This window comes from Dama dama, chromosome 9 (assembly GCF_033118175.1).
Source record: "Dama dama isolate Ldn47 chromosome 9, ASM3311817v1, whole genome shotgun sequence".
Taxonomy (NCBI): Eukaryota; Metazoa; Chordata; class Mammalia; order Artiodactyla; family Cervidae; genus Dama; species Dama dama.
Genome location: NC_083689.1, coordinates 54,224,437 through 54,246,382, shown reverse-complemented (window position 1 = coordinate 54,246,382; position 21,946 = coordinate 54,224,437). Strand labels below are relative to the sequence as shown.

The following is a 21,946-nucleotide window of genomic DNA, read 5'->3' as shown; positions in this document are numbered from 1 at the left end:
TATCCGGAAGTCCTCCGAGTCGAGGCTGTGGCCACCGCAGTCTATCTAGCCAGCAGTCACATCCAGTCGGCAGGCAGTATGGCCGATCGTGCGGCTCTGGAGGATCTGGTGCGAGTTCAGGGAGAGCGTGTGCGGGGCCTTAAGCAGCAGAAGGCCAGCGCCGAGCAGGTGCGACCCAGGCGGCGGGAGAGAGGACAAAACAAGGCCAGCGAGGACAGAGCGGGGGTGGTCTGCTCAGAGGATAGGGATCTGGAAGAAGGGACTGGACTGGTAAATAGCAGAACGGGCTGAGTGGGGAGGTAGTTGGGGTAGGATTTGGGGGAAGCAAAGCTAGGAGAGAGATATGGCCCACGTCCTGATGAGGGGGGGATACTGAATGAATGGCTGGAGCGGGAGTGGCAGATGCGGTAGTCCAGCGCCGACTTTCCCTCCACAGATCGAAGAGGAGGTGGCAAAACTACTGAAACTGAAGGCACAGCTGGGCCCTGATGAAGGAAAACCGAAGTTTGTGCTCAAAACCCCCAAGGTAAATATCATTCCTTTAGGGAGCCTCCTAGAGGGTCCCTAATTCCACTCGCAAGGACGCATATGCCTGCCTACCTGAACCAGATCACTGAGGAGGATCTGAAATGCTGCATAGGGTACAGCAGTTGCTCTTGGCGCCAGGCTGGACTGGACTCTATCTGAGTCATTCTGGGATGGCAACGTGATGGAAGAAACTAGGCCAGCTGGGTGCTCGGGGGAGTCTACTCCTCCTTTCACTCAGTATATATTACTGAGTGCTTACTGTGTTCCTAGCAGTGTACAAAGCAGTGAGTGTACCATGGTGAACAACATAGCCTGCCCTCAGAGAGCTTGGGCTTCCCTGGTGCATCGGTGATAAAAGAATTCATCTGCAATGCAGGAGACACGGGTTCGATCCCTGGGTGGGGAATATATCCTGGAAAAGGAAATGGCAACCCACTCCAGTATTTTTGCCTTGGAAATCCCATGGACAGAGGAACCTGGTGGGCTACAGTCCATGGGTTCGCAAGAGTTGCACACGACTTAGCGACAACACACACACACACAGAGCTTACATCCTACAATGGAAACAGACTTGGGAAGAAAAATAATCCCACACATGGATATGTAATACAAGTTGTGTTAAGTTATGTAAAGAAATAGAAAGGATGCTCGGAGAAAAATAAGGGAGAACTGCAGAGTCTGAGGAAATAATAGACTAGTTGATCTGTAGATGAGTGGGAGACAGCCAGGTGAAGAATGTGAGGAAGATAGGTCCAGGTAGGGAAATCCTGAAGCAACAAAGAATCTTGGTACTATCTAAGAACTAGAAAAAGACTTTATGTCTGGAATCAAATAGAGAGGGACAGTAGAGTGGAATGAAGTTGCTAGCTCAGCCTCCATGATTTCAGTTCAGGTGACACTTTCTGTGAGTTCTATAAACTGGACTACTTACCCATCATCTAGGTACCCTTGGCACTTCATAAATACTCTGTTATTGCATTTATTGCTGACTTTTCATTATTCACATGGTTGATTTAACCTGAGAGGCTGACACTAGGTGCCTGGGACTAAATAGGTATTCAATGAATATATGTGAAATTTACTTCCACAGGAGATGATTTGTCTTCCTTATGTTGAGATGTCACCTTTTAAGAGTAATTGTTTGGGCTCCTAAAATCATTGAGCTATTCTTTTCTACATGTAACTCATTTCAAACATTAAAAAGGCAGTGTAAAATCACAAGGCAGTAACCATCAATAGCTATTCAAACTATTGAGTGAAAAGATTAATGGGGATTTATTGATAGATCAGGCTGGCCTCACCTAAACTCAATGATCAATCTTAGCATCACTAAAAGTAGGACTACCAGATATTATATTCCACCAGATGTGATGCAATAAGAAGTACACAGCACCACCTATGAAGTGTTCTTGCCAAGAACAGCTGAACCTGAATCTAATCAGTCTTCAGATCTAACTACCAGTTTACTGGAAATATGGGAAATGGAGGAACACAGGTTAAATGACCACATTGAGTATACTGTTAACCAAATCTAGAATGAGAAAAATTCTTTCAGAAAAATGACTCAATTTCCTCAATAAGAAAGGACAATTAAAAAAAAAAAAGGAATTTGTTGCAGATTAAATAGACGTGAGACACATCATCCCAGTACAAGACATGAAGTTATTTAGAATCTGATTCAGACAAGCCAAGCATAAAAAGATATGACTGCAACAATTGGGAGTAATAAACATGGTTTGGGCACCATCTAAAGGGTTGCTGTTAAGCGGGCTGATCTTAAGTTGTGTTGGTTGTAAGAAAGGTATTACAGTATTTTTCTTTTTAATCTTTGTATGTTAGAGAATCATACTGAAATATTTGTGGATGAAAGTATATGATATCTAGGATTTAATTTAAAATACTGCAGGAAAAAAATGCTGGGGCTTAGTTAAAAAATAGTAGATGTTGATAGTTGTTTAAGCGGGATAGTAGATACCTGGTGGTTCCGTGTACTATTCTCTATAATGTGTGTTTGAAAATTTCCATAATATAATGTTAAAAGAAAATGTGAATATAGTGAAGAGTTAATATCCACTCCAGTTTGTTGAAATACATTTCTTGACGTGTGATTCATAGTTAACAAAAAACTCAATATTACAGGGAAAGGACTCTTTCGAGGGACCTTCCTGGTCAAAATTACTTTCATAATGTTACATGCCCTTTTCATTTCATTTGCAATGAAGGTGCAAAAGCACTGGTGTGTAGAACTGCTGATGTCTTAGCACAAATCAAGATGCTGGCATGGAGCTGTACTAATAGTCAGTTTATGTTCTTTACTTTCAAAAACTCACAGGGGAAAAAAAAATTCAGTTTTACTTAAGAATGTCCGTGATAAAACAGTAAAAATTATTAATTTTACTGATCATTGACCCTTGAGTACACTTTTTTAATACTCCACAAGATATAATGGGAAGCACACATAAAGCACTTCTGCTGCATCCCAAAATAGAAAAAATACTTGGGGCCATGTATGAATTATAAGCTGAACTAGCTGCTTTTCTCATGGAAAATGTTTTGTATTTGAAAGAAAAACTAAAAGATAAACTATTGTGTTAAAGATTTGGATATCTGGCAGATCTTTTAATAAAAATGAATAAAGTGCACCTTGACACCTCAAGGGAAACATTCAACAGTATGTGTTGCCAGTAAAATAAAATTCAAGTGTTCAAGAAAAAGTTAGAACTTGTTATTTTCCACCATGAGCCTGACAGCTTCCCAACACTTAAAACTTTTTTGATGAGATCTATGGTGACATGACGGAGAAGGCAATGGCACCCCACTCCAGTACTCTTGCCTAGAAAATCCCGTGGACAGAGGAGCCTGGTAGGCTGCAGTCCATGGGGTCGCTAAGAGTTGTACATGACTGAGCGACTTCACTTTCATTTTTCACTTTCATGCATTGGAGAAGGAAATGGCAACCCACTCCAGTATTCTTGTCTGGAGAATCCCAGGGAGCCTGGTGGGCTGCTGTCTATGGGGTTGCACAGAGTCGGACACGACTGAAGTGACTTAGCAGTAGCAGCAATGGTGACATAAACAAATATGGTTTTCTGATATTGTATAATGAAGCATATCAACATTTGGAAGATCTGTATAACTGTTATCAAAGAACCAATATTTTCTAAATGACCAATGCATGATGTTATAAAATCATGCCTGGGTAAAATAGCCATTCCAAGTACAAGATAGAGTAACAGATCCTTTTAAATTGTAGTAAAATATAGATAACATCAAATTTGCCATTTCAGCCATTTTTAGGTGTACAGTTCAGTGGCATTTAGTACATTCATACTGTTGTATGACAATCACCGCTGTTCATCCTCCAGAACTTTTTTGCCATACCAAACTAAAATTCTGTACCCATTAAATGGGGTAGTGATACCCCATTCTACCCTCCCTCCAGTTCCTGGTAAGCAGTGTTCTACTTTCTGTCTCTATGAATTCTGTGTTCCTTATAATGGATTTTAATGTGACAGTGTAAAAAGTTCATTGATGTAGTTTTAGATTCCACATTGTAACCAATCCTTAAGAAGCTTTCCCTCATCAGATTTTGTTGTAGTTTAGGAATATCTAAAGTTAGCTGAAAAGTTTATTAAAATATTCCTCCTTTTACAATTATACATCTCTGTAAGGCTAGATTTTCTTTATATACTCAACCAGAACAACATATCACCACAGAATTGAATGCAAAAAGCATATATGAGAATAGAGCTGGCTTCTGTTAATCCAGACATTAAAGATTTGCAAAAATGTAAATCAATGCCACTCTTCTCACCAAATCTCTTTGTTTTGGAAAGTAGTTACATTTTCCTAAACTGTTATTTTTGTTAACATGTAATGGATTTTCTTTTTTGTTAAGTGAATTAATATTTTTAAATGTTTGCAGTTTTCATTTCAAACATGATAAATATTGATAGGAATAATCCACTTTGGAGTCCTTAGTAAGTAGTAAGAATATAAAGAGGTCCTACTTGTGAGTAGCATATAACAACCCAAACTAGAAGTTCTGACCTGAAAGAACAGAGTTCTGGTACTGACTGCCATGAACCTGCTGAGTGGCCTTAAATAATGATTTAACTTCTCAACATGTTCTAATTCATTTACTCAGTCCATGTCATAGGGCTATCAGAAACAAATTAAAGATAAGTAGTATTCACTAGGATTTTTTTTTAAGGTATGCTGGGAGAGAATATTACTTGTAAAATATGGAATTCAATGAGTTAAGCCAGTTTGAGTTGCTTATATGCCTGGCATCAGGTAGATGTTTTCTGTTAGGCAAGGAAATGTTTTGTTATCCCAGAAAATTAGTTTAGGAAAATTTCTCAAGAGAACAGAGTTCCAAGAATTCGGAAAGATAGAACCAAAGTAAAAGATGCGTTTTTTAAAAAAAAAAAAAAAAAGATGCATCAAAATTTAGAAAGGTGAGAGCTAATAGGTGTGGTAGTTAATAGGGAATTATTTGCACCTGTTTTACCACTCAGTGACCTGTAGGGAAATCTAAGTTTGGGACAGAGTTTTCATTCATCATCATTGAAGTCATACTTGTATATTTCTAGACTGTATTGTTCTTTGTTTTTAAACTGCATCCTTGGTTCTCTGGCTGATTTTGACTCCAAGGGCACAAGAGATTATAGTCCCCGGCAGATGGCAGTTCGGGAGAAGGTGTTTGATGTAATCATCAGCTGCTTCAAGCGCCATGGTGCAGAAGTGATTGATACACCTGTATTTGAACTCAAGGTGAGAGATGGATGAGCAGAAATTATGTGGTGGAAGAATGGGAATACCAACAACAAAGAGGGTGGCAAGGGAGTGAGGCCCAAAGGCCTCTCTTATTGCAGACAAAGCTTGGTATTTTCTCCATGAGAAGAGGGACAGGACTGGCATAGAGGGAGAGGGCCTGCTTTTTATTTACCTTGGTTGCAGCCAGCAGCTTCCAAAAGAGAGCCCTTTTCAGGAGTGGAAGCTGTTATGGCTCCAGACTACCCTGAATTCTGTGTCACCTGTACCCAAGATGTTTCCTAAATACAAGCAGATCAAACGTATAAAGGATAAATATGCAACCAAGTCGCCTATTGATGGACCCTGAGGTGTTTTCTAGTTCTATTAAAAAGCAGTTCTTTGCATCACTCCCTGCTTAAAACCCACTGGCTCCCAGTGCATTTATAATAAAATCTAAGCTCTTCACCCAGGCTTACAAGGCCCTACATGATGTGGCAACTGCCTACCTTTCGCTTCTCATCTCATGCTATTCTTCCCCTTGCCCACTTTGCTACCATGGTTTTTTTTCTGTTCCTGGAACATACTAAATGTGTCTATCGTAGGGACTTTGTTCTTGCTCTTCCCTCTTCCTGAGCTCCCTTTTTCCCTAGCTCTTTGCATGACTTTAATTTCAGAGTAAATTAGACATGATAGATTTTCATTTCATATCTGAATTAAAATTCCATTCCTCAAATAATCCTCTCCAATGTCTTTTCTAAAGCAACCCTTATCTAGCATATCAACCTATTTTATTTCCATTAAAGCAGCTATCACTATCAGAAATTATCTGTTAATTTGTTTCCTTGCATTAATGTACTGCCTGTCTCTTGTCAATACTTCAGAAGATCCAAGAGGGCATGGACTGCCTTTGTTCATAGATGGAGACACAGGGCTTAGAACAATGTCTGGTACTAGTGGGTGTTTATCTACAGGATAAATTCCCAGAGATAGAATTTCTGCATCAAATGATTGTACTCATTTCTATTTCTACCAACTAGATTAGTTTTGCAAGTGCTGCCATAACAAAATACCATAGACTAGGTGGCTTAAACAACAGAAATGTATTGCCAGGAAGCTGGAAGTCCAAGATAAGCTGTTGGTTCCTTCTAAGGGTCACGAGGGAAGGATCTGTTCCTGGTCTCTCTCCTTGGCTTTTAGATGGTGTCTTTTCCCTGTGTCTTCATATTGTCTTCCCTCCTCTGTGTCCAATTTCCTTTTTATAAGGACATGAGTTTTATTGGATTAGGATTCACCCTAATGACCTCATTTTAGCTTAGCTACTTCTTTAAAGACCCTGTCCCCCAATAGAGCCCTAATCTGATGTGACTGCGGGTTCAATATATGAATTTTAGAGAAAATGTAAGTTGAAATCAGTCATCGTTAGAATGGGGGGTTTTGTTTTTAAAACTTACTTTTAAATTTTTATATTTATCTTTGTGATCACATTTCTTTTTCTCCAGGAAACACTGACTGGAAAGTATGGAGAAGACTCTAAGCTTATCTATGACCTGAAGGATCAGGGTGGGGAGCTGCTGTCTCTTCGATATGACCTCACTGTATCTTTTTAAACTTTGGATGGATTGGCCCTCACTGGGCTGGGGCTTTTTCTAGCCTCAGGTTTGAGGGCAGCTAGACATAGGTGGAATCAAATATAATGCATCTTGCAATCAGGGAAATTCTTTCTCTAAAGCAGGAACTGAACTTTGGCTAAACAGAGCATAGCTAGCGTTAGAAGGCTTCTGAAATCCTGAGTGAGACCTCAGCTTTATGTCAGGGTCCAGTTCTGACTCTGGCAGCAATCCTCTGGCTTCAGAATACATCTCCCTTGTCCTTTCTAATGGATGGCGTTCTCCTTAATTGACCAAAAGTCTGTTTCCTTTATCTCCAAGCTATGTCAGAGAATCATCTGCTTAGACATCGCTGAATAGGGCCCCCTTTCTTCTCCCCGGCCAATCTGCGCACCCCTCTGCCGTGCTCACCACAGCCCCATAAGAAAAGAGCCTTAATATTTTTTGAGACTTCAGCAGCCCCTGTGGTAACAGAGTTGATTCTTGCTGATGTTCAGAAATGCTGTTAATCTTACAGGTGGTGATTTTAACCCACACAGGGTGGGGTTAGACCCCAGCTTCTGTTGGCGAGGATCATCAACTTCCAGACTGTGATAAGTGGGCCATTCTCCTTAACTTTGTCATCAGGTTCCTTTTGCTCGATACTTGGCAATGAATAAACTGACCAACATTAAACGCTACCACATAGCAAAAGTATATCGGCGGGATAACCCAGCCATGACCCGAGGCCGATATCGGGAATTCTACCAATGTGTGAGTATGGGGGCAGGCTGGGTAAGGCAGCACTCCCTCAAGCTAGTAGAACCTCCTGAGTACTCATGGTGTCCTGAACAAACTAGATGCCCCAGATAATGCTAACCCTAAGATTTCTTTAGTATTTTCACATACAGGACAGGGATTATTCTCCTCATTTTACATATGAGTGAACTTGAGGCTCAGGAAGATGAAGAGACTATAGGAATATGAAGGGCAAAGTTAGGACTAGAAGTCTTGGTCCAGTGCTCTTTATATTAAACCACAGTGATAGGATGACAGCAAAGGATGAGGAAATTGGATTTGAGGTACTGTCATCCAGACTGGTGGCAGAGCTTCTAAATGAAGAGAGAAAATGATGGAGGCCAGGTAACTCTCCCCACAACAGTGGAAGGAAATAAGGAAAAATATTGAAAGTAATAGCCCAATAGATGGGAAGAAAACCAGGCCTGGTAAGAGACCCAGGAAGGCTGGGGTTTTCCTCTGGGCTGACAGTCAGACAGAAAATGAAGAACATGGCCCGCACATGAGTGCAATGAGGCCTCCTTCATGGAAAGCAGAGCTCCCAGGATCCTCCCTCAAGGTTAAACCCCTGACGACCTCTAACTACCCCTCTCCCTACAGGATTTTGACATTGCTGGGCAATTTGACCCCATGATTCCTGATGCAGAGTGCCTGAAGATCATGTGTGAGATCCTGAGTTCACTCCAGATCGGCGACTTCCTGGTCAAGGTCAGAACTGAGTGGAGCTGTGGGGGGCAAAGCTGGGCCTGGCCTCTCACCGGAGAAGGTTCTGGTACAGAGGGAACAGTAGCCTAAGCATCCAGCATTATCAAGGGTCATGTAAAGAGATTCCTTATCACTATGCCTTGGGTCACTGTAGGTGAATGATCGGCGCATCTTAGATGGAATGTTTGCTGTCTGTGGTGTTCCAGACAGCAAGTTCCGCACCATCTGCTCCTCAGTGGACAAGCTGGACAAGGTAACCACCAAACACTTGACTGTTCTTTTCCCATGGTGCAACCTTGCCCTGAGATATGGAAAAGATTAGGAGAGAGAGGGCCCTGCCTCTATGCCCACAGAGGAAGATTAGCTCCAGGATATACGTTGACAGGCAGCTTCTGCTCAAGACACCCCCTGAAGAGGGGTCATACTTGCTCTGCCCTGGGGAAGCTGTCCAGGGTTCCCTGACCCATATCTGTCTGCCCAGGTGTCCTGGGAGGAAGTAAAGAATGAGATGGTAGTAGAGAAGGGCCTGGCACCTGAGGTGGCTGACCGCATTGGGGACTACGTCCAGCAGCATGGTGAGAAACAAAGCCTGCCTCCCAAGCAGCCATCCCACTGCCCTCACGCTAAAGCCGAAATTCCCTTTTTGTGTGTGTATGCATACATGTATCTTTTTCTTCTTGTCAGTCAGTCTGGCTCACAGATCTATCTCCCCAGGTGGAGTATCCCTGGTGGAACAGCTGCTCCAGGATCCTAAACTGTCCCAGAACAAGCAGGCCTTGGAGGGCCTGGGAGACCTGAAGCTGCTATTTGAGTATCTGACTTTGTTTGGCATTGCTGACAAGGTGAGTCAGGTTGGGATGGGAGTCTCAGCTGAGCTCCGGGGCTGGAGGCCAGCCCTTGATCCTTATCTGATACTGACCATGTTCTTGTCCCCCCAGATCTCCTTTGACCTGAGCCTTGCTCGAGGACTGGACTACTATACCGGCGTGATCTATGAGGCGGTACTGCTACAGCCCCCAGCCCGAGCAGGGGAAGAACCCCTGGGTGTGGGCAGCGTGGCTGCTGGAGGGCGCTATGATGGGCTGGTGGGCATGTTTGACCCCAAAGGGCGCAAGGTGCCCTGTGTGGGGCTCAGCATTGGAGTAGAGCGGATCTTTTCCATCGTGGAGCAGAGGCTGGAGGTAGGGCTTGGGGCTGGGTGGAAGACATTCTGGGCAGCTGGTGGCACCTGAGCTATCTTCTTTGATCTCTAAGGAGGAAGTAGTACTGCACTGGTCAAGGAGCATCTTTGCAAAGAAAGAGAGAAGACAGTTGCTGTCCTTCAGACTCTCACCCTAATACAGGCCAGCTTGATGGATCTTTAATCATTCTTTCTTCACAAAGTCCTTTGCTCTGGGTCCCTACTTTGCTCAGAGCTGTCAGAAATCCAGGCCAATATATCTAAAGACCTGGATCTTTCTCATAATACAGAATACTTAATATTTTACTACTCTGTGCTTGGGCACTGTGCCTAGTGCTTTTCATGCACTGTCTAAAAAACTTCTTAAACAGCCTTCTGAGGGTGGCAGTAGTAGTAGTTTAGTCATGAAGTCATGTCTGACTCTTGGGACCCTATGGACTGTGGCCTCCCAGGCTCCTCTGTCCATGGGATTCTCCAGGCAAGAATACTGGAGTGGGTTGCCATTTCCTTCTCCAGGAGATCTTCCCAACCCAGGAATTGAACCCAGGTCTCCTGCATTGCAGGCAGATTCTTCACCAACAGCTATGAGGGAAGCCCAAGAGGGCAGCTACTTTTATTATTTACATTTTTCAGACAAGGAAACTGAAGATTATAGATCAAATAATTTGCCAAAGTTTAAGTGGCACATTCAGAATTTGAATGCAGGCAGTCTAACTCCAGTCTTGCTCCCAATGACTCTGATACTGTCTCTAAGTGGGAAGCATGTATCTGAGGCTCTGGGATCCTTCAGATGGCTATCTTGACTCCCCAGCACTTACAGTAATGTGAGGGAAGCCCTTCGTGGCCTCAGGCCCACTTCTGTTGCTACTGTTCTTAAGTAACCTTCCCACTGCTCCCATCCTTTTCTTGAGGTCACTGTTTTCCAACTGAAGTTCCAATAGGCAGCTTATATTGTAAGAACAATAGAAATAGTTTTCCATAAAAAGAAACAGGCAGCAGCAGCATTCTTTCTCTCCTCCATCCACACCCCTCCAATGGCTTTAGTGTAAAAGATAGTCTCTTGATTGTCAATACTAGAACTGCTAGGGGTGATTGGATTGCCTTCATGAGTGCAGAATATCACTTCCTTATGATGGATCCACAAGATAGTACATGGAGATAAGCTTGTTTATAAACTGTACATAAGCTACCTTTGTGTGTGCTCAGTCACTCAGTTGTGTCCAACTCTTTGCGACCCCATGGACTGTAGCCCACCAGGCTCCACAGTCCATGGAATTCTCCAGGCAAGAATACTGGAGTGGGTTGCCATTTCCTTTAAAAGCTACCTTTACCCTCCATTATTTATTCTGGCAAGTCATATGCACAAGCCACTCAGTTCATTTCTTATTCTTCTAAGAGCTACTTTTTGCCCAATTGCTAGATGAGAAAAGACTAGCCTGCCCTGATGGAGTTGGGGCCTGTTCTCAGAATACTGACAAGAGCCTGCTCTGTTTGCTCACTGAAGGTGTTATAAAGGGTAGCTCAGCTCTTTCTTAACTCTTTTCTAGGCCTTGGAGGAGAAGGTACGGACCACAGAGACACAGGTGCTTGTGGCATCCGCACAGAAGAAGCTGCTGGAAGAGAGACTGAAGCTCGTCTCAGAGTTATGGGATGCTGGGATCAAGGTAGAGAAGGCAAGCCCCCGGGTGGCAGCACATTTGGGAATGCTGGACACACACGAAATAAAAGCTTGTCCACAGTGTCCCTGCCATTGCTGTGATTTCTTGGGGTGAAGATGAGAGCGAGGGGCCCCAAGAAGGTTGTCCCTGAGGACTGCAGAAGCCAGCCTTTTTTCTTCCCTGGTCCCCTGCAGGCAGAACTGCTCTACAAAAAGAATCCCAAGTTACTGAATCAGCTGCAGTACTGTGAGGAGGCAGGTATCCCACTGGTGGCCATCATTGGTGAACAAGAGCTCAAGGACGGGGTCATCAAGCTGCGCTCAGTGGCCAGCAGGGAAGAGGTAAGTAGGTGGGCAGGAAGGGGGAGGGACATGGAATGAATGCCATTTCTGGACGCTGCAGCCCACTCAAGACCTGAGCAAAAGTCTGGCATTCATATTAGCCCCCTAAAGGACTAAGGGGGTAGGTAGCATGATACTATGCTTATGGTCTCCATCCCCACATACCCTGTGTCTCTCTGGCTTCCCCAGGAAGCACTGTCTCCCCTGACGTGTTGATTGGGTTCCTGCTCCCAGCGGAGCCAGGCCTGATGACTGGAGGAAGACATGGGCACTCAGCAGTGGAACACAAGATGCTCATACTACCTTGTCCTTCCTTCCTGGCCAGGTGGATGTCCGAAGAGAAGACCTCGTGGAGGAAATCAAAAGGAGAACAAGCCAGCCCCTTTGCATCTGCTGAGTTGAGCAAACTATCAGAAGAAAGTGGGACTGACACTATTTAAGGCTAAGATAAGACTCTGCATACCTACTTCAGCTTTGCACATTTCTGTCCCAACAGGAAGACCTGAAAAGTGGTCAGAACAGAGACTTTTTTATTTTTATTAAGATTATTTTATTTGTAATCACAGACAAAAATGGTCAGGTACTATACCATTTTCCATATGGCTCTGGGGGCTTAGTCCTGCCAGTGTCCCTGGGCTACAGGGACCTGGCGCAAGATGGTCTCTTCTGCAGAGCCCTACAACTGGGTGGAGGGAACGTTCCCCACAACCAGCCTTGGAAGGTCCAATAAAATGCCTCAACCACTGGAGCCTGCCTGTGTCACTACCGCCTAGCCCTGCCTTCCTGGTCAGAGTCTGGGTCTCCCACTGCAACCACTTCAGCGATAGAAAATGGGGAGAGACACTTAACAGTAGCCCCCATGGGCTCTTCTGCAGGGTGGAGGGTGTCCCGGACGTTCTCATCTGTATGTAGCCTCCATCCAGCCAGTCTGCAAGCCATTTTTGAAGGGGTGGAGCCGTCTGCAGACGCACTTGCTAGGGTCTCTAGCTTTCACCCGCGGGTGCGAGGTTCGAACGGCGCAAGTTCGGCGAATACCCCACCCCCTTGGTGGGCGGGGTCGTGCTCAGAGCCAATGAGAGCTTGGGGGGTGGTGGGGTAGGGAAGCTTCCAGATAGGCAGATAGGGAGAAGGTTATAAAGGGGGTACGAGTGCGCAAGCTGGGAAGCCATGCAGTCCAAACGCGAATGTGAGGTAAGTGGTTGGATACTAGAGGGTTGATGAACCCTGGGCATCACTGGCGAGACGGGGTACGGACGCGGCAGTCCGCCATTCCAACCCACCCTTTTCCCCTCAGCTGTGGTGTGAGAGGGTGAATCCCGAGAACAAGGCGGCGTTGGAGGCGTGGGTCAGGGAGACGGGCATCCGGCTGGTGCAGGTGAACGGGCAGAGGAAGTATGGCGGGCCACCCCCAGGTAAGGTCGTCCCAGCCGTATGCCTGCTAGGGGGCTAAGCCAGCCTCTACGGCCCCGACTCGCCGCGTTCGGGGGAGGGAGGGGCCTGCCCCGAGGCTCCACTCGGAGTTTAGTCAGAAACCCCAAACTACCCATTACACGCCCCCCGCCCCCAGCAGATGAAATATGTAATCTGTGTCTTCCCACCCACCCGCCCCCTCGAGGAAGGGAGCAAGTCTAGTGTTAAGGTGCCAGTCCCATTGGTAATTCAGTCACTCGATTATGCCGACGACCCGGAGGAGTACGGGTGTTTTACCCATTTTCACAGACGTGTGCACCCATACTCCCTCAGGCGCTCGGTCCCTGGACCCCGACCCAAGAACTTTCTGGTTGGATGACGGTGCCCTTCCCCACCCTCTTCTCTCAGGATGGGTGGGCAGCCCGCCGCCAGCGGGGTCGGAGGTGTTTATCGGGCGGCTGCCCCAGGACGTGTACGAGCACCAGCTGATCCCACTGTTCCAGCGCGTGGGCCGCCTCTACGAGTTTCGTCTGATGATGACCTTCAGTGGCCTGAACCGCGGCTTCGCTTACGCCCGCTACAGCTCGCGGCGCGGCGCCCAGGCCGCCATCGCCACGCTGCATAACCATCTGCTGAGGCCGTCCTGCCCGCTGCTCGTGTGCCGCAGCACCGAGAAGTGCGAGCTAAGCGTGGACGGGCTGCCGCAGGGCCTGAGCCACCGCGCCCTGCTCCGCGCGCTGCAGCCGCTGGGACCCGGCCTGCAGGAGGCGCTGCTGCTGCCCAGCCCCGGGCCAACGCCCGCACAGATCGCACTGCTCAAGTTCAGCTCGCACCGGGCCGCAGCCATGGCCAAAAAGGCCCTGGTGGAAGGTAGGACTGGAGACTGCGGGGGACCGCTGGTTGGGAGCACACACTTTATGCCGGGCACTTTACCTCTACAGGTCAGCATAGTTCAGCAAAGCGGGTTAAAGCTGCGAGAGCTTAGGGTCTGGTTTGAGACAGACTATTTGACCTCACGTTTTTACATTTCCACTGGTCCTACCAGCTATCAATGACCTAAATGTAACACTTTCCACGCATTATCTCCTGACTTAACCCTACACACTGTAGTGAAACAGAACGTTGTCTCTCCTGAGATTGGAGACTGGTTTAAGAAAAATTGACTTGCTGGAGGCAAACAACTGAGCTTACCTTTACACAATGTAGAACCTGCTTCCTGAGCCTAATTAAACAGCTTTTAGCACATTCTCTTGTTCTTGGCAAGTATTCATGGTAAAGTTTAGCTATTGTGATGATTATGAGGTAGACAAAGCCTGCCATCAACTAGTACCCCAAGGGAACTTAGAAGGTAGGGGTTATTAGGTCCCTTTGTAAATAAAGACAGTGAAGCCTAGAGAAGTTATTTAACTTAGGTTGCCTGGGGTCACAGGCTTCCATGGTGGCTCTGTGGTAAAAGAATCCAACTGCCAAAGCGAGAGACACAAGACAGGAGTTTGATCCCCTGGAGGGGGAAATGACCACCACTCCAGTATTGCCTGGGAAATCCCTTGGACAGAAGAGCCTGCTGGACTACAGTCGATGGGGTTGCAAAGAACCAGAAACACATGCACACTTGGGTACCACCACCAGGAAATGGGGAGGTTACAAATTAGATAGGCTTATGTGACTCCAGGGGCTTCCCTGGTGGCTCAGACAGTAAAGAATCTGTCTGAAGTGCTGGAGACCCAGGTTCAATTCAAGTGTCAGGAAGATTCCCTGGAGAAGGAAATGGCAATCCACTCCAGTATCTCTGCCTGGAGAATTCCGTGGACAGAGGAGCCTGGTGGGCTACAATCCATGGGGTCACAAATTTGGACATGACTCACCAGTTAACAGATTAAAAAGATGTGACTCCAAAGGACTCGAGAGTCTGGGAGTTTGGGCCTGGGGCTTAGACCTACCCTGTTTCTGCCTTTTTCCTGCAGGGCAGTCCCACCTCTGTGGAGAACAGGTGGCTGTGGAGTGGCTTAAGCCAGACCTGAAGCAGCGACTCCGCCAGCAACTCATGGGTCCCTCGCTACAGTGCCTACAGCCAGAGGGCAGCCGATTAGCCCTGGCCAGGGACCAGGGGCTCGAGTTCCAAGGGTCTCAGGTTGCCTTGCAGCTGCTGTGCCAACGGATGAAGCTGGGCAGCCCAGTGTTCCTCACCAAGTGTTTGGGCACAGGCCCTGCTGGCTGGCACCGCTTCTGGTACCAGGTGGTGATCCCCGGGCATCCAGTGCCCTTCAGTGGCCTCATCTGGGTTGTGCTGACCCCAGATGGGCAGGATGGGCATGAGGTGGCTAAGGATGCAGTATCTGCACGGCTGCTGGAGGCAATAAATGAGTCTAGGGCCAGCCTCCTTTGGTCTACTGGGGCTGAGGCAGGAGGTACCATGGTTCAGCAGTGACCTTATCCTCTCCACAGGCAGCCTGTGTCAGCACCCAGCCCAGCAGGCCTGGGCAGCCACTATGTGATCCCAAGAAGGGGAGGAGCCTGGGCCCTGCCCTAGACCTGAAACAGCCTCCGAACTGGGGCAGGGCCCCAGAACACCTGGGGGCAGCTCAGGTTTGGCCAAAGTTGTGGTGAGGGAACTTCTCTTCTCCCATTTTGGGGTTTCATCTGACCCCAAGGTGTTCTGTGTCACTCACACACACACACACACACACCCACACCCTCTCTCCTCCTCCCACAGTTTAGTATGAATCTTTGCTTCTTATTTTCTTGTTTTGTCTTCTTTGTTGAAGTTTTTATTTGAGGGCTGGTGGAGCCAAAGAGTCAAACATCTGCCTTTGCCCCCACCACTTGGTGTTGTGGTTTTGGTGTATGTGTAGTTTTGAATTCTTCTATGCTGGTTGTATTTATATTAAACCCCTGGTTGGTGTATACCTGTGTCCGTGCTATCTTGCCCCAACTGTGGGCTTTGTTTTACACTGGCAGAGTGAGCAGCTGCCACAAAACCAGTACTTCCTCACACAATGTGCTGATCCTGAGCATCTTCTCATGCTGCACAATAGGATATTTTCAGTTCCCAGCCTCTCTAGTGATCCAACCCAGAAAACAAGACTTCTGTCCACTGAGAACCCATCCTGAGTTTCAGCTCATCCCTTCAGTCACTGTCATCCTCACTCTCCTCCTCCTCCAGAGTTGTGGCATCTTCTCCCTCTTCCCTCAGTCCTGCAAAGAAGTCATCAGTGCTCCAGGCCTTGCTGCTCAGTGCCTGCAGTGGTCCTCCCTTTTTCTTGCGTCGGCGGTAGTCATCCACCACCACAGCCCGCAGCTGGGCCATGTCCCAAAACTTGAGTCGCTGGTCATGGCCACTGCTGGCCAGGAAACGGCCACAGTGGGAGAGAGCTAGCTTCTCTATAGGCTCCTCAGCATGCTGGCCCACACTGCCCACCACTCGGTTCGGCAGGATGTTGACAGCCCTGGGCAGAAAGAAAAGTGTTGGGTTTGGGTTGGTTAGGTCTGCCCTTCCTATGACTTGAGGGCCATCTGGTTTCTCTCACCTGATGACTCCATCAGTAGAGCCAGTACACAGCAGACTCTCTGTCACTGGAACCATGCAGTCGATGGACTCAGCTCTCAAGGCAAAGCGGTCACTTGTGGCCCCAAAGCCATCCCAGTTGAAAAGGTAGATGGTACCTTCACTGGAGCCACACACCACCTTCTTCCCATACTGCAGGGAAACAGGGCAAAACATGTTTGTAGAGCCACATCAGATCAAGTCCCTATCACACCCTCATCTCACCCAACCCAGTTGTACTTTCATAAGTGTGACAGAGGTCAGGTCTCCAGATTGGGCCTCAGAGAGCAACTCAAACCGGCGTCGCTTGATGTTGAAGACACCGAGGCAGCCATCTCCACTGTAGAGAGAGCAAAGCAGCAGGCTTGGCTGGAGGTACTCATTGAGGGAGACATGTAATATAGGAAAAGGAGTGGAACACAGCTTTGAAGCTGTACCTGGCTGTCAGCAGCAGCTTCTTGGCGGGATCCAGAGCCATGTCAGCAATGTATTCCTCATGCTGCCGCATATCCATTAAGGGGCCCTCCTTCCTTTGGTCCCAGAGGCGGATGCCACCTGTATCATCCCCAGTGGCCAGAACATTCTCGTCCACCAGCAGAAGACTGTTGATGGGGGCACTAGAGACATAGATACAGAACTTCCTGGAGCACCTTGGTCCCAGTAGGGATGTACCGGTCAATCCTTATCTTTTATCTCAACACACAATCGGCTTCCCCTTACCCGTGAGCCTTGGAAATGCGTCTTTCCAGTCGGCCCAGCTCCACATCTAGAAAATGGATGGCTTTGTCCTTGGAGACAGTAACAAGTTCTGGGGAGGAAACGCCCAGGTCATGGTACTGTTCATTGCTCCCTTCCCACCACCACATTGCTGGCAGCCTTCCCTAACACTCACTCTGCCCATCTTCAGAGAAGACAACAGCTCGGCAGGACTTGAGGTGGTGACCTGAGGACCACAGCTCCTTGGTTTCTCCCTCTTGGCAGGAGTAGGAAAAGCTGGGGAGAATTGAAGAACAATGAATGACCCCAGACCTCACCTGGCAGTGTAGGACCAACTAGCCAACTTTCCATCTACCTAGGAGTTACTGATTGTACACCTCCAAGCCCAAGGAGCTTACCATCCCATTTTCCCATTTTCAGTGACTTTCAAATGTTGTATCTTTTTTTCACTCAATGTATGTTTTGGGACCTCATCCCACCCCCATCCCTCTTCATCTTTGGAAACCCTAGCCTGGGGAAAGATTAAGTCTGAATCACTCTGGAAGTCCAAAACTAACAACAGAAGAACAGGCCAGAAGTTGAAAATGTAAAGATTAATAAAGACAGGGATCTTACACTCCAGGTCTATGGGAGCTAAGTGTGAAAGTGTTAGTCACTCAGTCGTCTACAACTCCGCAATCCCATGGACTGTAGCCCACCAAGTTCCTCTGTCCATGGAATTCTCAGGCAAGAATACTGGAGTGGGTACCCATTCCCTTCTCCAGGATCTTTCTCACCCAGGGATCAAACCCAAGTCTTCTGCACTGCAGGCATATTCTTCACCATCTGAGCCACCATGGAAGCCCAGGGGAGCTAAGGGAAGCCACAATTAATTATAGCACATTATGACAACATGCTGAAATAGTGGTAGGATGAAAAGGGAGAGAGAACAGAGAGGTACCAGCCTGTAAGCTCAGCTTTAAGGCAAGTACCTGTCCAGAGATTATCCACAGTGCCTGCCTCAGCAGATCTTCAAAAAGGGTTCAATAAATGCTCTGTCCCAGTGTCTAACATGAAAAAGCTGCTTAATAAATATTCACAGACTGAATGAATACCTTGGAAGGGAAGATAGTCCTGGAAAGCTAACCACATTGATGACACCTGAGTTGGATCATGAAGAATAAGTAGTTCACCTGGCAGAGAACAAGGGGCAGATACTGGAAACAGATGCTAATATTCTTCCCACAGCAAAAAAAAAAGGATGAGGAGAGTTCAAGTGGCAAGAGAGGTATGGCTAAATCTTGAAAGATGAGCTGAACTGGGCTTAAGACAATCATGCAGGCCAAACAGAAGTCTGAATTGAATTCTTTGGGCAAAAGGAACCTCTCTGGAATGGTCATGAGTTAACTTCAAGTCCTCCAGAAGGCAGTGGCTGAGGGCAGGAAGAGGAGACAAACAGAAGCCATGAGGGGTATGAAGAAAGGTGACTCCCAAGTACCTGACATTGTAAACGTGGACAGAAGTAATAAACCTCTCTACAAAATAAGTATTATTGTTCTCATTTTGTTTTTTTCTGGCTGCGGCACTCAGCTTGCGAGATCTTAGTTCCCCAATCAAGGATCGAAACTGGGACCCTGGCAGTGAAAGCACCAAGTCCTAACCACTGGACCACAAGGGAATCACCCATTGTTCCCATTTCCAAAGATTAAAAAAAAAAAAATTTAACTTGCCCAAGGACACTGTAGCTAATGAAGGGTTTGGGATTTAAATCCATTAAGTAAATCTGATAGAACAACTCTCCTGGTTAGGGCCTTCAATGGCTTTTCACTGCTTCCAGCTTATATTTTTTATTCAAAAAGCAAACATGTATTGAGCACTCACCCTGGGCTAGAAGCAGCAGACATAATGAGAACTAAACAGACTACAGATTATACACTCCAGAACACCGTATTTCAAATTCTAGTCATGACCCATTAGTGAGTTGCAGTCAGCATTTTCTGTATGCCCACAATTACAATAGGATAAAATAAACCAGAAAATATCAAAGTGCACCACACAAAACATAAAAGGTATTTTTACTGTGGGGCGAGGTAAAAAGTTAAAATTTTTTTTTTTAGTGGAGGAGACAACATTCAAATTATTAACACAGATTACACATCATTATGCATTTTAGAAGGAAAAGGTAGATCTGGTGCCAAGGCAGATTCTAACAGGTAATCTAATTTAGTCTGCATCACCTTGGAAGAGTGAGGAGATGCTGAGAACTCTGGGACAATAGGTGCAAGAGAGGGAAATTCCAGGCAGAAGGATAACATGTGCAAAGGAGCTGAGCCTTCAAGGTGCATTTTTTAAAAGGTAACAATGAATAAGCACAGAAACAAAAAAAATCTGAACAAGGGCCAGAAGGTCAAGGCCTTTAACCAGATTAAGGAATCTAAATCCTAAAAACAAAGGTAAACTATTGAAGGGTAAACTATTCAAGGAAGTGAAGGGGTCGGATTTGTGTTTTTAAAACATCAGTTAAAGTGGGCAAGGAGGGAAAGCAGGGGGCCCAGTTGGTCCTGTTTCAGAATCAATACATATTTCGGTGGGAATTAAGTGTCTTGAAGGACTACTTGTTCGCCTGCTTGTCCGGGCTCCGTCACGGCATTCCAGCCACTCTTTCAGTTCTTTCAAGAGATTTATGTGGTAACCTGCTTAAAGCCGAACGTTATTAAACGAACTGGACAAGATTTGAGTCTTGTAAACTTAATCTCCCGGTAACTTTCTTTCCTCATCCCAGCTCCATTCCTGAAGAGCTTCCAGACTGAGCAGCCCTAGGCCCACCACACTCTTCACGCCCCCATCTCTGCCCCGCACTTACACGAACACGTCCCCGTCCACGTCCCCCGCTGCCAAGAGGTCGCGGGCCGGATGGAACGCCAGCCCACTAGCCGGAGCCTCTAGGACGATATCTTCCGGAGTGTCCCGGATCCGGGCTGGGGCTTCTGTGGAGTCGGGATCCTCCTCGTCGCTCCCATCCTCCGCGGGCCTCTCCTCACACATGCGGTCCATGCACCAGATGACCTGAGCCGCGAAGGAACCGGGAACTGAACCCAAGAACCAGCTACACAGCGGTAGGAATGGCCCAGGGAACCGCTTCAGGGTTGAGGGGCTGGACAGGAAGTGGCGTTTAGGCGTTCTCCGTAACCCGGAAGAGGCGGGGCCGGACTCGGCTCGTAGGTGGAAACGAACTGAGGATCTAGGCCGCTTATGCCCGGTACTTCCATGCTTCGCAATGGAGAGTTGCTGGGCTGGCTATACAGCACAACCGTCAACCCCCTCCTTGGCCACTTCACCTGGAGATGGGAACTGCGTTTTCCTGATCCAGGCTGACAGTTTGGTACTGCCTCCAGCAGTCAGCCATAAAGGCTAAGCCGGGAAGAACTTATGTTTTTGAATTGTGCTGAAGAAGACTTGAGAGTGCCTTGGACAGCAAGGATATCAAACCAGTCTATCTTAAAGGAAATCAACACTGAATATTCATTGGAAGAACTGTTGCTGAAGCTCCAATACTTTGGCCATCTGATGCAAAGAGTCGACTCTCAGGAAAAGACCCTGATACTGGGAAAGATTGAAGGCAAAAGAAGAGGGCGGCAGAGAATGAGATGGTTAGGTAACATCACAGATTCAATAGACATGAATTTGAGCAAACTTTAGGAGATAGTGAAGGACATTAGGAGATAGTGAAGGACAGGGAAGCCTGGCGTGCAAAAGGTAAGGATGACTGTCTGCCCTCAGGGGAGGAGAGGAGGACGCCAGTTATTCATGGCTTGGTGAAAGACCAAGATGAGCCACCACCAGTTTGATCAGTAAGCGACAAAAGCCCACACCACAAGAATTTGACTTGCGGGGGTCCCTGACAGCAGGCAGCCCACTCACACTTAAGCTGCAGCCGCGGATGGATACTGAACATCCTCGTGGCCAAACCAACAGTGCCCCACCAGTTCCTACTGTTTGGCTGCAGACCCTCAGCAGGACTGGGCTAGCAGTGCTGAGCTGGCAAGGAGTTGCTGAAAAGGAAAAATTGGCACAACAGTTGATATTCTGGTTACCAAAGATTCCACAAAGATGAAAGCACTCTGTATTGTGGGACAGATGAGGAGCATGGGCTCCTGTCTGAAGAGAACGTTCTCACATTGTAGTATAAGGTAGTATAAGCCTTCTAAGACATCTTACATGCTGATACCCAGCTCCCTTAAGAAAAGGTGAAAGAAGTGAGGTTAGAGACCTCAGCGAGGCTCCAAGTCCCTGTATGGACTTGTGAGTCCTTGTTCCTCACTATGCGGCCACCTGGTTACTTCCACAAGGCTTGGTGGTACTTGCAGAAACTTATTTTAAACTGGTAGTCAACCCCCAGGTCTGGATCTTAAGTGACCCTCTAGGTATCATCATTTGAGCCAGGTTGGTTTCTGTGACCTTTTCCCTAATTGTGACTGCTGACAACAACCATGAAATCAGGGTATCACTTACTGTCTGAAATTAACCCTTCTAGGTGTTATTTCAGACAGAGCCCAATTTCAGCCTCCTAGATGCCATGCACAAAGCTGGCTTCTTCAAAAAGCCCTCTCAAGGTGAAAGTAACCAAAGGCAATGGCTAAGGTAACCATCTAGCTTTTCTTGGATCCTGTAAGCCTTCAGGTTGTACCTCTGGGCAGGCAGTGGCAGCTATGGACCAGCCAGAAATAAATTGTGACCTTTGC

At 46.9% G+C, this 21,946-nt stretch overlaps 3 protein-coding genes across 3 annotated transcripts; 2 read left to right on the top strand and 1 right to left on the bottom strand.

The window, feature by feature from the left end:
• Positions 1–9: 9 nt before the first annotated feature.
• Positions 10–12,302, top strand: HARS1 (histidyl-tRNA synthetase 1). Its single transcript, XM_061151496.1, has 13 exons — positions 10–168; positions 437–526; positions 5,185–5,304; positions 6,786–6,881; positions 7,521–7,646; positions 8,271–8,378; positions 8,530–8,628; positions 8,857–8,950; positions 9,090–9,217; positions 9,314–9,556; positions 11,103–11,219; positions 11,408–11,554; positions 11,880–12,302. Exons 1-13 carry the CDS (start codon positions 79–81, stop codon positions 11,949–11,951), a joined length of 1,530 nt encoding a protein of 509 aa, XP_061007479.1. The 5' UTR covers positions 10–78; the 3' UTR covers positions 11,952–12,302.
• Positions 12,303–12,415: 113 nt separating this feature from the next.
• Positions 12,416–15,868, top strand: DND1 (DND microRNA-mediated repression inhibitor 1). Its single transcript, XM_061151498.1, has 4 exons — positions 12,416–12,745; positions 12,849–12,966; positions 13,373–13,834; positions 14,929–15,868. Exons 1-4 carry the CDS (start codon positions 12,722–12,724, stop codon positions 15,390–15,392), a joined length of 1,068 nt encoding a protein of 355 aa, XP_061007481.1. The 5' UTR covers positions 12,416–12,721; the 3' UTR covers positions 15,393–15,868.
• A 187-nt stretch (positions 15,869–16,055) lies between these two features.
• On the bottom strand, positions 16,056–20,371 carry WDR55 (WD repeat domain 55). The gene is made up of 7 exons (XM_061151497.1): positions 20,068–20,371; positions 17,401–17,501; positions 17,229–17,316; positions 16,946–17,125; positions 16,749–16,848; positions 16,492–16,661; positions 16,056–16,410 (listed from the first exon to the last, which is right to left on the bottom strand). Exons 1-7 carry the CDS (start codon positions 20,256–20,258, stop codon positions 16,092–16,094), a joined length of 1,149 nt encoding a protein of 382 aa, XP_061007480.1. The 5' UTR covers positions 20,259–20,371; the 3' UTR covers positions 16,056–16,091.
• Between the last annotated feature and the right edge of the window lie 1,575 nt (positions 20,372–21,946).